Source organism: Bemisia tabaci, chromosome 9 (genome assembly GCF_918797505.1).
Source record: "Bemisia tabaci chromosome 9, PGI_BMITA_v3".
NCBI lineage: Eukaryota > Metazoa > Arthropoda > Insecta > Hemiptera > Aleyrodidae > Bemisia > Bemisia tabaci.
In genome coordinates this window covers 24530785-24547016 of record NC_092801.1, presented here as the reverse complement: position 1 = coordinate 24547016, position 16232 = coordinate 24530785, and the positions used below count along the sequence as shown (strand labels likewise).

Here is a 16232-nt window from a genome sequence, read left to right as displayed (position 1 = left end):
ATTTAGATGGTAATTTTTATCTTAAATTTACAGTTTTTAGCAAGTAAAATAGAAACTATTAAGGGATAATCGGGTTTTTCCTCCAAGACAAAAGAAGTTGCAAATCTTAGCAAAATTGCAATGCTAGTGGTTCCTTTTTGCAAAATGCATCCAATTCTTCTCCAGTTGCGAAAAGGGGGGAAGTCCATGTGTTAAAGGGCAGAAGTTCACATCAAAACCAAAAAGTTCCCAAAATAGCAGGTTCCAAAAGTTTTTTGCACAATTGGGACAAGCCCCTTGATAGGAAATATTTTTCTTTTTTTTTTATTCGAATTGTTTATCCTACAGGAAGTTTTTTGCTTCTCCGGAAAAATCGACTTTTTGGACTTCCGCATGTCTCGATACAATTTTGAAGATATGCAAGGAAACTCCCCTGCAGCTGCATCGCTACAAACATGATTGGTTTTCCACAAGGTTAATATTGTACACCCACATTTCACCTAATGGTCCCTTCTTTGCTTTGTACTGTGTTCAGTGCAACTTTCTTCTTAATCTGATTGAATAAAGTGGTGAATCATAATGACTTGAGATCATAGGAATCCAAAAACAAGAATGTGGCACTTCTATTCATGCATTTTTTGCAAAAGACAATGTGACTGCGAGGCTAATATAACAGCTTTTAATCCCTACCACAACATAGATTGCAGGGAAAAGATCCCAAGTACCATTGAAACAACGACGCCATTTGGAAGCCTGATTTTGAAGGACTAATGTTGTAAGCCAATATAAATAAAAAATCTATTGTTGGTAATATTGGATTTAAAGTTAGATTTTCCTCTTCTTTCTTTGCTTACTTGCATACCTACCTAGGTTGGCTGCAAGACTGGGATTAGGACCCAATTACTAAGTGACGAACAAATTTATGGCAATTTCTTGGGAGTTTCTTAACAGTATCGTACAGATAATAAATCTGTTTAAGGTTTGAACCTTTCATTATCAAAATAAAATTTTCGTTTTACGCATTGAATGAAAATTTTATGACAGCTCAAGTTTTTCAACGTTGTAGCCGATCCTCCAACTTCAGAACTCAAAAAGAAAGATAAGCCGTGCACCTCGGCAAAGTATTTTGAACTCTCTTCAGAATCAGGAAAAAAATGATTTTAGAACGAACTAGGTAACTTCATTTCAAAGATTTATTAAAAAGTCAGGTACAACATTGTGTTTGAAAAAAACTTTTCTCCTGAGTTTGTCTAGGAGCAATCCATGAGAAATACATGGCAGGTGATAAACAACACGGTATGCAAGTAATTTAACTTGAATGTTATGAGGGGCATAAGACTTCGGCAAATAATGAATAAACTTCATAGACGGCAAAACGCATCTCGGAACTAGGTTAATGAAAGCAGTTGTGGAGCCCTGGATTAATTTCGAGTGACCTGAAAGCACCACTTTTCAGTTATTCCCACCGACAAAAGACGTACCGAGAAAAGGTACAATCCAAAAGTACTATGTGAGTACTTACCGTGTCACTGCTCAGGTAATCGGTGTGCTAAGCTGAAAAGGAAAGGCTGAGTTTCAAAACTCTATTGCTCTTAGAAGACCATTTGGTGGGCCTTATTTTTCAATAAGACCCGGGGGAGGGGAGAGGATAGGGAGAGGAAAAAGGGTTAAGGAGAGGATTTAGGACAAACAAGGAGAGGAAAAGGGATAAGGAAACGAGGAGTTATTTTTTTTTTGGATTTTTAATTTTTTTTTTTTGCATTTTTTATTATATTTTATTTCAACTAAAACAATTTTGAGAGAGAAGAGGGATGGAAAAGAAAAGGATGAGATCAAAATTGTTGATGTAAAATGATACAGGAGGATAAGGATTAAGAGGTTAACAATTACAATTACAGAAATGCCAAAGAACGTAATTCTAAAAATCAGTGACTGTTACAAAGAAATCAACTGAAAGATAATACTTCGTTTTAAGACTGCCACATGGAGTTGCTTATTAGGAGGTGAGATAATAACAATCAGCATAGTCCTTTGGTAAGTAAGGTCATTTCTACTTTCCCGGAAAAAAATAAACCGTCCACGAGTGGAAGACAATGAGTCGAAAACAGTCCATTGCTCAAGACTTCCACACACTTCAGCAATCACACGCGAATTGAAGAGACTTCACACGAATGGTCGTAGATCGCAGCATTAAGTTGACGATGAATTCCAGGTGGTTTGAACGCTTACAAACTATGTATAAATGGATACAGTCCCAAAATACCACTGGTTTTTTTGGTCCATAGCAAAATTGAGAAGAACACTTTAAGAAAAAAAAAAAATGAGCTGAAGAAACATCTTAAAAATTTCAGTCACTGACATTCTATAATATAAACTCCGATGAGAAGATTGTTGACAAGCAATCTTCACTATCTTTTAAAAGCTGAAAAAAATCTAACAATACCCAACGACTTAATAGAACGTTAACTCTAAGCACTACAAAACTAGAGGTTAGGACAGATTCATGACGTTTTGATTCACGCTAATGTAATTAACAGTGTGACGCACAGGGAATAGTCATCAGAAATTAACAGGAAAAAGGAAGTTACTTAGGACAATTATCAAATTCAATGGACTCCTCAGCATTAAACCGAGATGAGAACTTTTGACTTCACCTTCCATTAAGTTGTTTAGCGCACGGATAGGAAATTCTGCTTGAGCATAGATACTGCTAAATCCCTAAATTAACAGCCCTCATAGAGGGTTCAATTAAGGGCTCTTTCACGAGTCATTTCAGATGCAAACTATTAGATCAGAAAAAATAGAATTATTTACGAAACTTAGTTACATGAGGAAGAACAAGGCAGAAAGAAGTGAAGATATTACAATTCATACTTCAAAAGAATTATGCTCTTTTCTTAGTTCACACATAAGCACATGTTGGAGCATATGCACTGATAACAATTGAATAAGAACACTGATAAAGAAAGTAAGCACACGATTATGCATTAAGATCAGAGCAAAGATCAGGTAGTTGGGATAATAATAATTCTCAATCTTGAAAGGAACTTGGCGACGAAAAAAAAGCTTTTCTCTACCTCTCTTCAACCTCTTCTTCCTCAAAGAAATTTGAAATGATATCAATGGCTTGGATCGTACGAGACATGACACGAAAGAGAACGAAATGCAAAGAAAAGGTGATAATCTTAGTGCAGGGAATCATATTTAGTATCACAAAACGTAAGTATTAATTTACAACAATTAACGCATCCGAAATGTTTTCCTTACATTGGCAACAAATAAATGCAATAATAGGTAATGTTTAACAAATAATTTTCACTCGTGGTCAGACTGAGAGACCCCTCGATGAAAACTTCATTAAAAATAGTTTATCACATTTGAGGAAGGGTATTGTTAGATTTGATCAGTCCAAACAAGTTTTCCCAAAATTTATCTTATCAACTAGGAAAAACATAAAAAAAGGAGAAAAAAAAGAAAAAACTTAAAACAAGATAAAACTTAGTTAATTTAAATGAAAATTCACAAAGATGGAAATTATTGCCAAAAAACTGGTTTGACAGAGATTATCAAAAGCAGATATTTGGGGGGAGTAATTTGCCTGTCAGGCAACAGTGCTCAGTGATATATTCAAGACGTACTTTTGTTCCCTGTCAGATTGACATGTAATGAGATGATTCATCGATTCTTTGAGCTGACCTTATGGGAAACTCACTCTAGGTGATGGAGCTTTTGTGAGGAGTTATCAAAGCCATATTATGACCATCATTAATCAAATTCTGTGAAGTCAATCTGATTGGGAACAAAATTACGCTCTGTTAGACCAGCGAACAAAACATCAAAATTTGGAGGTACATGAGATAGTGACGGAAACAATGCAGCAATTCACAGGTGCGAATACTAAAGATACTTCTATACAAAACCGTGCTGGAGCAGATGATTTTGGTCTTAATCAAAAATTCATCCGGAACAATTACAATAATGTAAGCCACTACACACAAAAATGGCAAATTCTGGTTAGATATAAAATAATGTCAAGGACATAAAAATACAAGTAAGTTTGTACTGACAGAACGCTCTTGCTGCACGGTTCTTAGGAGAAAATAAACAGTTCCTCGAGATTTATGAAAGGGGGGGAAAAGAACCTGAATGACAATAGAGGATAGTAACCAAAACGATCAAGATTACAGAAAAATAACGGAAGGACAAAAGAAAAGTGAAAAGAGAAACATGATAGCCCCCCCACTTACATTCTAAACATAATTCATACTCATTATTACATGCATTTTTAAAGCCACCATCACAGATAAAGTTATTAAGTTAGCTTATGATTTAAATACATACAATAATACACCTACATAAACTAAGAGCATATTATAAAATTTGTAGTCGATTACTGAAAATCGTTCTTGTAGACCTATTGACTAGAACACTGTAATAAATTCGGTGATTTCTTTTTTCTTCCTCTCTCCTCTCGTGTTACCGGTATCAGTAGAGAGTTCACATTACAAATTAGATGAGTATTTCATTAACCTTAAGAATAAGTCTTGATACTGAAGAAGAAAGAAATAACGACCATTTACAACGCAAGTGCAGAACCACGATCAGTTTATAGTAGATTCAAAAGCTTAAATTCGTGACAAAGAAATTTTTTTGTCTTAATGTCACGAACAGAACAATTATTTTAAGGAGGCAAAGCGTAATGAAATAGCTGATTGAAAGGAAATTAAACAACTCAGTCAAGAATAATAAAAACTGTGCACCCACTAATTCTATCCATCCAACTTTCTCTCAAAACGACCGGCTACGATTCGGGTGTACCTACACAGACGATGATAGGAAAAAAATCGACAAGGAAAAATACTGAATGCAGAACATCCAACACCAAACACCTACAGCTTAAATTACGATAGTTGTAAGGAATATTGAATTAAAAATTACCGAAATGAGATCATTGTCTGTGCGAGTAAAACATTACAAATACGTCATCAAAACCCGCCGGAAGTACCAAACACTGACGATGAAGCATCAGGTGATAGTTCCGACAAGAATTGATGCCGAAACGATCCTGGAATGACATGACATTCGGACAAAGATATAGTAATACTAATGAGGTGGTAACTTAAATGAATACAAAAGTAATAAATAGAGGAATATAAACGTTAATGCTAGGCATTATCCTTTCAATCAACTAATACCTCTGTTAAGTCACGGGTAAATTGAAACTTGTCATTTAATGCTTGCATTCTTTCTTCTTCTTTGAAGTATACCTACGATTATTTTCCTTTTTCTAAAACATGATTTCTACTGATACCGATGAGCAAAAGAACTGGAAACCATGTTAATTCCTACATTTCTGGAGGGACATTTAAAAATGCAGTTATGACACTTCTTAAAAGAGAAACTTCATGAAGAAAATTGGAGTTTTTGTAAGGTTTCACATAAATTTTTTCATATCTAACGCCTCCAGGGTCCCGATCAATACTAAACTTTGAAAAAAAAAAAAAAAATCACCTCATTATTTCAGTTTTCACAGGCTACTTATGAAAGAGAAAAAAAAAAGAAAAAAAAAATTATGACATAATTAGGATCACAATGAAAAACATTCATTCATCTCTATGGCTAGCAAACATGAAAAAATATTGAGTTTTAACACTCCACAACCGAAAAATGTCGAACATGGAAAAAAAAAAAAAAAAAATGAAGGCCTGTTCAAAAGACAATTTCCAAGCGAGAATGAATGAATGTTTTAACTTACAGGCTAATGAATACAATTAAAGATAGTAACTAAAATATTAAAAGTATAAAAATAATTCATTTGTTTTCTCCCTTCTAGGACCGATTTGAAAAATTCTAAAAGGGAGTGTCGAAAAGAATGGGAGAGAGGAAAACAAAACAGGTCTACCATTGACATAATTACTGGAGTAACAAGCAGTCCTGGCCCTACAATGAACACACATTATGGAAACAAAACACATTAAATGATAAATTAAAAATTAGTCCTCAACTGATAAAACAGCTGCTTAGAGGAGCTAATTTTTCTTCTCTTTCAAACACATTTTGCTTTCACTTCAACATGCGTTCATCAGAGAAAAAGAGATTTGGGCTGATATGTAACATTAAACTTAGTTCAAAGAATCTGAGATTACCAGAATACGGCTTCATAGCATTGAATTGAACTTAGTCAAAATTTCTTGCAAATCAAGCATTAAAAACTGATATTGATAGACTGATGGGGCAGAAATAATAAAATAAAAAATGTTTTGTAGGTACTGAGATATTGAGCCAAAACTGATTGAGGGAAGGAAAAACTGACTGTTCGTTGCCCTACAAGAGCAATTGAATTGCCTTTTGGCACCAGGTTGTTTTACTAGACTCACATTTTAAGAAATAACTGAAGAATGGTAAGTAAGAGTCAGGAACGAGCAAGATTTCTAACAGAAATGCTTGAACCAAGATAATGAAAAGGAACCGCTCCGACTCTTCAACAATTATTAAAACGTGACAGTTACTTATTCTAATAAAACACCCTATAAAAATAAAATCTGACTATCAACAGATAGACCTTGAAATTTGATTTACCAACAATAGAAATTGCGAGATTCGCAAAAAAAAGAGTGAGCATCACAAATTTCACTTGCAAAATTTAGCACAGATTGGGCGTGCCAGAGTAGTGTACATTAACGAACAATGGACAATTTGTGCAGACATTGACGATAGCGCTGATACTTAGGTCGTCTTTGAATTGATTGATCATGGATCAGAAACAAATTCTGTTGCTTTAGCAGCACTTATTCCAAAAATATACATAATCTCTATGTCACAGAACTCAAGAAATACAATTCCATTTAAAAATCTTTGTTTTTTTTCAAGCTCTGGGACAAAGAGTTAAAAAACAGACTACCTTTCTTGAAAGACCAGCATTTGGAAAAAAAACACTTAAGAGCTAAACAAAGAAAGTGAGGTATCGATTAAAAATGTGCTTAGATAATGGTAAACATACAGTTTCGAAAGGCACAGATTAGAAACTGCACTGGAGACACTCATCTTTCAGCTTTAGCTTCCGGTTAGAAATTTTTGTGGCAGAAAACAGAACAGATGATTGATGCTTCTTGCTTTTAGTATGAACTTTTAGATAAAACAGTTGACATCACCTGTTGGTTACAGCCTCGCAGCACAAAAATGCTCAGATTCTACTTGTGATAGATTGAGACACAAGTTTGCTGCCTTAGTTGGCTTGGTCAAGGCAGAGTTTTCAATGAAACAAGTGGCTGGCGCAAATAAAGTTCTATCACATCAAAAATGCAATGCTTTAAGCCAGAGCTAGAACTTGGAAGAAAGGAAGCTTGTGTTGAGTTCTGGAGTTGAAACGAAAAATGTCAACTCCAGAACGCAAAGAAAAAAGCTATAAGGTTCTTTTTTCAGAACAAAAAAAAAAAAATTGCTCACTCTCAAGTTACAATGAACATGACAAAATGAGAAGCAAAAAACAGTTCAACTGGTATCTGATAAATAAAAACATAAAATGCAAAATGATCAATTAAGCATGTCCTCAGCGAAGATTGACCTGAGTACAAGATTCCTTGCCATAAAATACCTCCACTCATCTGATAGCAAGTCAGAAAAGTAAGCGAGTTATTTCGAAGTTGACATTCTGGAGATGACTTGGATAGAGGTGTATTACTTAAACTCAGCTTGGATTCAAGAGAAGAGATGGTTAAGATTGCAGAGAACTGATTTGAAAGATATTGTTTACTTCTTGTCTGTTTCTATCTTAAAGCTACTTGATATTGTCAACGCACAGAAACAAAAGCTTTGATTCAGCAAAAAAATTATCTCTATGCAGAATTTACACCGAAATAATGAGATTTCAAAATGACCAGCTAGATGCTGTTAAACGCCAGATTACAGAGCTCAAGTATTTTGTCATGTTTCACTGTTTAACAAAAAAATGAAAAGAAAAAAGCTTCTTACTGTAGCCTTGAATACAGAAAAAGGTTGAAAAATTGACAATTTTAAGTACAGAATAGAATAACCTACATTCTAACTGACAATTTCCCCCAATTTTCACAGCTGCTGGAAGAGCAAGAACTTAAATCAGGGAATGACTGATCAGAACTCTTGGTACTTCACCACAAAGATGCAAAAATTCGGAGTAAGAACCAGCTTAGTTAAACTTCAGTGTTTTAAGTTTAGACTGAGATACACTGATGGTAGGCATACATGTAAATCAACAGCTTGTTCGATAAGGTGGAAAAAATGTTAAATCAGGTACACTGAACATGGTTAAACTGATACTTAAGAATTACAAAAGAATGATCATTAAATTTTCCCCTCAGATAAAGAAAGCAAATTTCGGATGAAAAAATTTGAAATCTATGATGGCTGAGACAACTGCAGATACCAGGAGAGTCAAAATCGGCAGAATATGGAAGCATTCAAAGAAGTTAAATGCAGAAGTAAGCAGGAATATAAACATGAGAAGCAGAACATTCTTTAACAGGATTCGTTCAAATAAAATGCCTATTTCACACATCCTGCCTTTTAAGCGGAGCTGATAGATGGGTGTAACTATAATTCCTGCGAGATTATTTAAAAAAGAGGATGTAAATTAGCTACAGACTGCAAGAAAGTACTCGCGGGTATGTGCAGGAGATTCAAAAATTTTTGTGTTGAAAATTGGAAGTAATCTCGCGACAAAACCATTTTCTGACACATTTTGAATGGGAAAAAATTACGTGATTAAATCGGAAAATTACACACAGAAGAGCTCATCATGCAATGCAGATCAGCTCTTAAACCTGATTTAGGAAACATGGAATTAACGGTGGTAAGAATCAGAAATTACACCACAACTATCAACAGGAATATGACGGTAATTTGTCAGACATAATACCATATCAGTATACACTAAGGCTTTGGAAACGGAAAGAAAAATTGAAAAAAAAAAAATAAATAAACTAAAATAATCCTTCTGCGATAGACTATTTCAAGACTATTAAACTATTTCAAGAATTATTGCACATAAGCATCACTTGATGTTTAGCATAGCCAGAAAATGAACATTCAAACATGAAATTTACATTCAATTTTTTAAACTAATATTCGAATTGAAGAGGCAGACATGCCTCGTGGAAATACATCTAATTCCAAAGATTGATGTTGAATAGTTAGCAGGATAAAACGGGATACAGATATAATGAGAGTCAGAAATTTGTTTAACATCAATGGCAGAGGGATTTACAAGCACAAGGGACACTTACATGATAATTGAACTGTTCACTTACAAAAAGGCAATAGCCCACAAAACAAATGAGCTCTGTTTTCTTGTACAAAGTACACTTTTTACAGCTCATAAATATTTGGAGCTTAAACCTTTTGGTAAATAAACGCTTCATTCGTGACTTAATATTTTAAAATTAATTCCCAGAAACAAAAATTTTGTTGCTCTACGGAGAAAAAAAAAAGAGAAAGAATAACAGTTGAGATGGGAAAAAATGTGATCTCAAACAGCAAGAGACACAGCTTGTTTTGAGCAGCAGGAATACTTCATAGTATTAAGTTTAAAAAAAAATGATTAAATAAATTAAATAGGGAGATTGAAAATTAGAAAACTGCAAAAAATAAGACATCTGAAGAAATGAATTCCTCAGAATGTTCCGTAGAGCACAGGTTGGAAAATGCTTATTTTAACAAATTCTTAGTACATTATGATGCCAAAATGGAAAAGGGGGATGAATGAATGGAAAAAGTAAATAAGAAAAAAAAAATGAAGAAAAAAAAATTGAATCCCAGAATAAAAGTAAATTAACCTGTCAAATTTTTTAAAAGTTGTCGACCAATGAACCAAAATGATGGTAGACTGGATAAAAAAAGAGATGCTTATTTTTTGAATAATAATTATCAGAAATCTGACTGATTTAGAATCTTACATAAAAGATAAGTGGAGAGGTAAGCTGAGGAGACGTACTGAGAATTGCGCTTAATAAAGTCTTTGATACTAAATTGCTTTGGTCTAAATTTGAGCAGTGAGACCAATGATTCTATTACTGTTACACCACTTCAATATTAAACCTACAACAAATTTTATACTTCAACAAAACTTCACTAATTCGTCAACGAGGAAAAGCACGGAGATTTGCAGTTGGAACACAAAGATTACGCTTGCACGTGCAGGAGAGTATTTTGGCTATTACAAGACACAGGTGGACAGTTGGAGCAAGGGCTTGAACATGGGCAAGTACAGGACCCAGGCGCAGGTTGAAGCCAGGTGGTGGGTGGTTTTGGCAGCTCGTCAGGAGATGGAGGACTGCTAAATTTGGCTCCTGCGTAATACGTGAAAATTGGTGATAGGGTGCAATCTCTGTTCCAAGATGGACTATTCCTGTTCCTAGATTGGGTAGGTTTCTTCTTCTGGGAAGCTGCGATTGGAGAATTTTCTTTGGACAAAGCTTCGATAGGCTGGAAAAATTTGTTGCTGTTGTTCATGTAATAGCACTGCTGAGGCTTTGATTTCTTAGTAGCAGGCTTTGAGTTCACACTGCCTTGTCGATTGTACTGATTGTTGGTAGTAACAGGCTTATCACTTGAATTAAAAACAGGCTTATCAATTTTTAAAGAGTCTAGGATAAATTTGTTAGATAGTTTATGGCACACATCGTGACTGCTTCTATCGCTTGCGCGTTGGGTGTGAGGCTGCCGCATGTTTGAGACCATTCTTCCTCGTTTGTCGTACAAGCTGGCTTGCTGTTTCTCTTTCATTGTCCTTACTATGTCTCCAGTTCAATAATTTTACCTAAGAAAAACAAGCAATAAAAAGTCTTAAAGACCGGAAAACGAGCAAGAAAATTGAATTCCGTCTCTCACCTTAATAACCCTTCCATGTTTTAAAATTCTAAGGCTGAAATAGTGACAGTACACCAGTAACTCTATAGTTTTCAGCTATCTCCCGGTGACACTTCTCAGTATGAATTTGTGCACTGTGAAACCCTATTTCTGAATTGTAAATAAGTAACAGCCGGAAAAATTAAGGTAAATTACAATTTTCTCAAGCCAGTGTTGTCAGTTGAGCACCCATCTGCAAGCACCAGACGAGTCAGTCCTTACATGTTAGGCAACACTGAGAGGCCGGCATGATGCGAATGAAACCAAATGACTAGCAATAGCAGCATTGCTTACTGGAGGGTCTTGCCACTTTAAGTGTGATTATTTTCGTAATTTTCTTTTTGTAAAAATAAATAAATAAATAAGTACTCCACGGTTCGTTTAGTTGCGCGCTAGGTGTTCATTTCAACCAGTGTTGATTCATGAAACCTTTTTAAGAAAATTTCCGTGAACAATTAAAAATACGCTATTGATCCACCAGTTTCTTGAAAACATAAGAAGTTAAAGATCCTGAATACAATAAAATCCATCCGCACGCCTAGTTTCTGCGTCCAATATTAATGGTAATACCATCCTTCAAAAAACACTGTGGACCGCCATCCACTGCTTTGGTACATACTTCGGTTTCTTCCACAGAATTAATCCAATTTCATCAATGAAAGTGATTAACATGCAAACTCTACTGATAACAGTCCATTATTAAAACCCAGCAGGCTGATTATTGAAAGTTTAAGGTAGCCCGATGAGACATTGAAATGCGATATACCTATTACATGGTTAGGATACAGCTATGTCTTGTCTTGTCATGCTGACATAGTTTCAATAATCAGCTCCCAGTTGGTGAGTAGTAGTTTGAGGACTGAAGACTGTTCTATCATAATCTGAAGAAATGTCGTCAACTAAGTTGACGGTTGTTTACTTTCAGTTTGCAAGCGTTTGGGTGTCACTACTATCCACATGAAAACATCAGACTCTCGCAGAGGCAAGAACACAAGCTTAAAATTAATTTTTTAACACTTTTAAACCTTGTAACACTTTAATTATTAGCCACACAGAAATCACAACCACATAAAAGTCGTGAACCATAACTGATCAGTAGTTAATATAGGATACGATTATGAGACTGATGTTTTCAAGGTAGATGGTAGCGAATGCCGCTATGGGCAGAGGCCTAGAGTCATCGTTAGCTCTTACAAACCTAAAGTAAACAACCATCAACTTAGCTGACGACACATCTGGCTCAGGAATCTCAGAATGGGCAATACTTGAAGCTTCGTCTCAATTCTCTCTGGACGAGCACAGCATTCTTGGTTCCTCAGTCATTCATAGATTTCTCAATATGAATTGGCTCCCACACCTCTTTGTGACTGATTATGAAAAATCAGAAGGAATAAAAAATATCATGGAAGTCTTCAGCGTGGAGACGCTACATCATCTAACAGAACTCATTGAAATGGGAGGAGGATAAAAGGTTGATGTTATCAAGAAGGAAACTGCTACGGGTTACAAGTTGAATACAGTAAATTGGAGAGGAATAAGAATAAATAAATGAGCACAAATAATAAGTAAGGTACCATCTGCCCAAAATAGGAGATATATTTTCTGTTCCGATTGCACTGACCTTCATTCATGTACAAGCTCGAACAATGGCCGCACGAGCATGAATACAAACTTTCCCCTCGAGCAGTGAGATTGAGAAAATAGTCAAGTACATCCCCCAATGGTTAAAAAACGAAACTAGCCAGCAATAGTTAAATATTGCCGTAATATTAGGATGAGAGCTGAAGAAACTCAAAGAGGGAAGAAACCCATCTCTTTCCTTCTGTGCAAAAGGAGGCCAAGAGAACAATGAACTCAACAACTTATGCTCGGTATATTCAGAAAACTGCGATGCGGAATCGATCCGTAGGTAAAATGAATAAGATGATCGATTAGGAGGAAGTGAACTAAATAAACTAGCGTTCTGAATAAACCGAGAATTAAAAAATAGTGAATAACGAATGCAAGATTCAGGTCACTAATAAGATGGCTGCCGTGTAAAACTACGACGCAATAAGGAACCGTATCGACCCAAACCATCTAAAATCTAGTAGGAAAACTTCTTACCTGATAAAAATTAATCAACATAGAAAATTGGTTAACAAACACCAAACTATCTAGTCAGAACATTTTCAACTGAGTAATTATTGACACTAAATAGAGCAAACTTTAACTTTCCATCACAGCACAAGGCAACGCAAGTCTGTTGACCGCATCACGAACCACTCGAATACGAAAATCCTGCGCTCACTGCTTCTCCTCTCTTCTCTCTTCCCCTTCGACCGTGAGCCAACATAAACTGCGCAGATGGCCACTGCGCAACTTCTTTGTGCGTAAATAACACTGTTGTCGCTGTGAATAGGTAAATAGTAATTTTGCATACAACGAAAATAGAATGTTTATTCAAAGCGGCAACATAGATGACTCTGTGATTATACATGCGCAGAGTGGGGTGACGTGCGTTTCCGTTGCGCAAGTATGGCGGGATGGCTGGAGCGCGCAAATTCAAATCTGAGCGCGAAAATTCAAATTGACGCGCCTGCCATTGAGTGAGCGCCGGCTAAGAGAACTTGCCGGCCTTACAGATGTCTTGTTCCTTTCTCATTCTTCGTGTGCTGTATTCTCATGAAACGCCTTGGAACAGCACGAACCGCTCGCACGAATATCATCGTTCATTCACTCTGCCATGCCTCCTCCCACCCCATTCCTTCAACCGCCATCATTCACAAAATCTATTGAAAATCGCTCGGTTTCAGCTCTACTGTTTTCGCAAATATGTGATAATGAATTCTGTGTCAGCTGCGCTGCAAGCCGAGCATATTGATATAAGTAAAAGTGCCTTTTTTCCAATCGACACTGAGGCTTTCTCTGTTCCTAAAGTTTAAGCATGGGCGGAACTAGGAGGGCTGAGGGGAAACTACCCCCTCCCCTCTAGAAATCTTCATGGCCCCTCCCAAGAAGTGTGAGGGATTTTTCTTAGTAAGTACACAACACATCTTTTACTTTTGAAATTGTCATTTGATAAATTTTTCGGTGAGAACAGATCAAAATTGTTCCTTAGACGACTCAATTTTTCAAAATATTTTTCCTAAAGAGATGCTGTGGACCCCCTTTCGATATGGAAATCCCCAAACCCTCGAATGGGAACTGGGAGAATTCCACGAATTCCCTTGGTTGGGTTTCTCTTTGTGCTCCCTCCCCCAAGTAGATACACTCTTTGACCTCCCCCACAAAAAGTTCCCACTTCTTCCCATGATTCTTAGAACAAGTTTATTTTTTAAAAACGCTTGTTTATGTCCCAAACAGCACGTTTTACGTTAAAAAATTATCAAAAGTATTTCATAATTCGCACTCATTCCTACGATTATGAATAATTATTGCTCTTCATATTTCTTTGAAATGCTAAACGGGGGGCTAGGAGGACAAGGCGCATGAGAGCAGTTTTTGCTATATTGAGAACACATGTTTGAAGTTTCGGAATTACATGGACCATATTATGACGGAAAAAAGTTCGAACTAACTTTTTGATGCTTAAAAATTGGAATTTGGGATCGACCTTTTCACAGCGTAGGCATTAAGACTAGTTTTACTTGAAATCATTTTTTCCAGAACTCAATTTTTTTTTCAAAAATTGCACTTATGTGCCTTGTCCTCCAAGCCCCTCAAACGTTAAAATCACTATTCTGGTAGAGTGTAGAGATGCAAATGAAACCTAAAGAATGAAGAGAGCACACGGGAAAAAATGATACGGCTGATTTGACAATTTTGTAGTTGAAAAAAGTATCCGACATGTTCCAATGTAGATTTTACAATAAATAAAATGCTAATTTAACAACCCCCGGTTAAATTAGCTTTCGATCATTGTAAAATATACATTTGAAAATTGTCTTACATATTTTTTAACAATTTAAGGTGATTCGATGGACGCCATATTTTGTGTCAGAACGACATGCGATATATCGCATCGATTGGTCCCATTTTTTCAGCCAGTCGTCATTTTTCTCATATTTTGAGATCGCAATTCTGTTGTCAGGAGGCTAAAGAATTCATATATCAATTTTGACAACCAAATTCAACGTATTAAAGGCGTGGTTTTTTCAAAGTAAAAATATCGCATTTGAGTGCAGTTTCGATATCAGTGTCGAATGCTATTTTTTCCTCTAAAAAAACCACGGCCTTAATACGTTGGATTTGTTTGTGAAAATTGGTAAGTGCATTCTTTAGTCACCGGACAACAAAATTGCGATCTCAATATTCGAGAAAAATAACGAGTAGCTGAAATAATGGAACCAATCGATGAGATATATTGCATGGCGTTCTGACACAAAATATGGCGTCCCATAATCAATTTTTTCCGTGAGATAGGTAAAAATTGTAAGATTTTATATGATCCAGCATCTGCATATCCGTCCATAAAACCATTGAAAATGTGTTAATCATATTCTGTGATTCGAGTATTCCACATGGGTCACGTGGTGGGAAGCGCGTGACCGCCCTATTGTAGGACACTCAGCGCTGTTTTAGCTCAGAATTCAGATATCGCTCGTATTGGTTTGCAGTGTTTCCAGCATTGTCAGCTATTGTGCCGTGCTGAGGAAAACCGCCGTACGAGCATTCGAATGTTGCCGAATTGCCTCTGAGAAAATATGCATTTTTGAAGACGGTTATGCATATTTTTCCTTCAAATTTCCAGAAACTTTAGATGAAATCACGAACAAAATTCTTAAAAAAATTGGATGAAAAAAGTTTAAAAATTTGTCCAAAAATTCGAGATTTCTCCAAGGAGATTTGGCAACGCTTGAGGACTCATGCGGTGTTTTTCCTTAGCACGGCAGTATTGTTAATGGTTTCATTCCATAGAGCGTGTGCGGAGTTTTTTATCGCAGCTAAACATGCCTTGAAAATGCGATCTCAGAGTATTTTACAAGCGGCAGATAATAGGATTGAGAGATTGAGAGATGAGATATGTACATATTTACATGTTTATGGCACAGAATTTTTTATTCGTTCCATTTTCCATTAGAACTACCGATTAGTTCACTTGCAATACCACAGAACGCTACCGATCGGAACTCTTGGAATCATCTCCCACAGTGACCGTAACATTTTGACACTACAAAAAAAAAGGTGAACTAAAAAAAAATTTAAAAAAAAAGAGCAGAACTATTTCCAGAAGAACTTGGACTTGGAGAATGCTCCAGGTCATACACTCAAAGATTAATGCACACTATTTTATAAATTGAAAGCTATTTCTTTTGCACCCTTGAAATACCTCCGAAGGGGTAATCTTACACTCTCAGTTATGACTCCATCCTCTCGCATGCGAGTTGTGA

The 16232-nt window shown here is 36.0% G+C and overlaps 1 protein-coding gene across 1 annotated transcript; it reads right to left on the bottom strand.

Moving 5' to 3' along the window:
- Positions 1 to 1154: 1154 nt before the first annotated feature.
- On the bottom strand, positions 1155 to 13160 carry LOC109039238 (uncharacterized). Its single transcript, XM_019054645.2, has 2 exons — positions 12967 to 13160; positions 1155 to 10771 (listed from the first exon to the last, which is right to left on the bottom strand). The coding sequence occupies exon 2, from the start codon at positions 10735 to 10737 to the stop codon at positions 10135 to 10137; it is 603 nt and encodes a 200-aa protein (XP_018910190.2). The 5' UTR covers positions 10738 to 10771; positions 12967 to 13160; the 3' UTR covers positions 1155 to 10134.
- Between the last annotated feature and the right edge of the window lie 3072 nt (positions 13161 to 16232).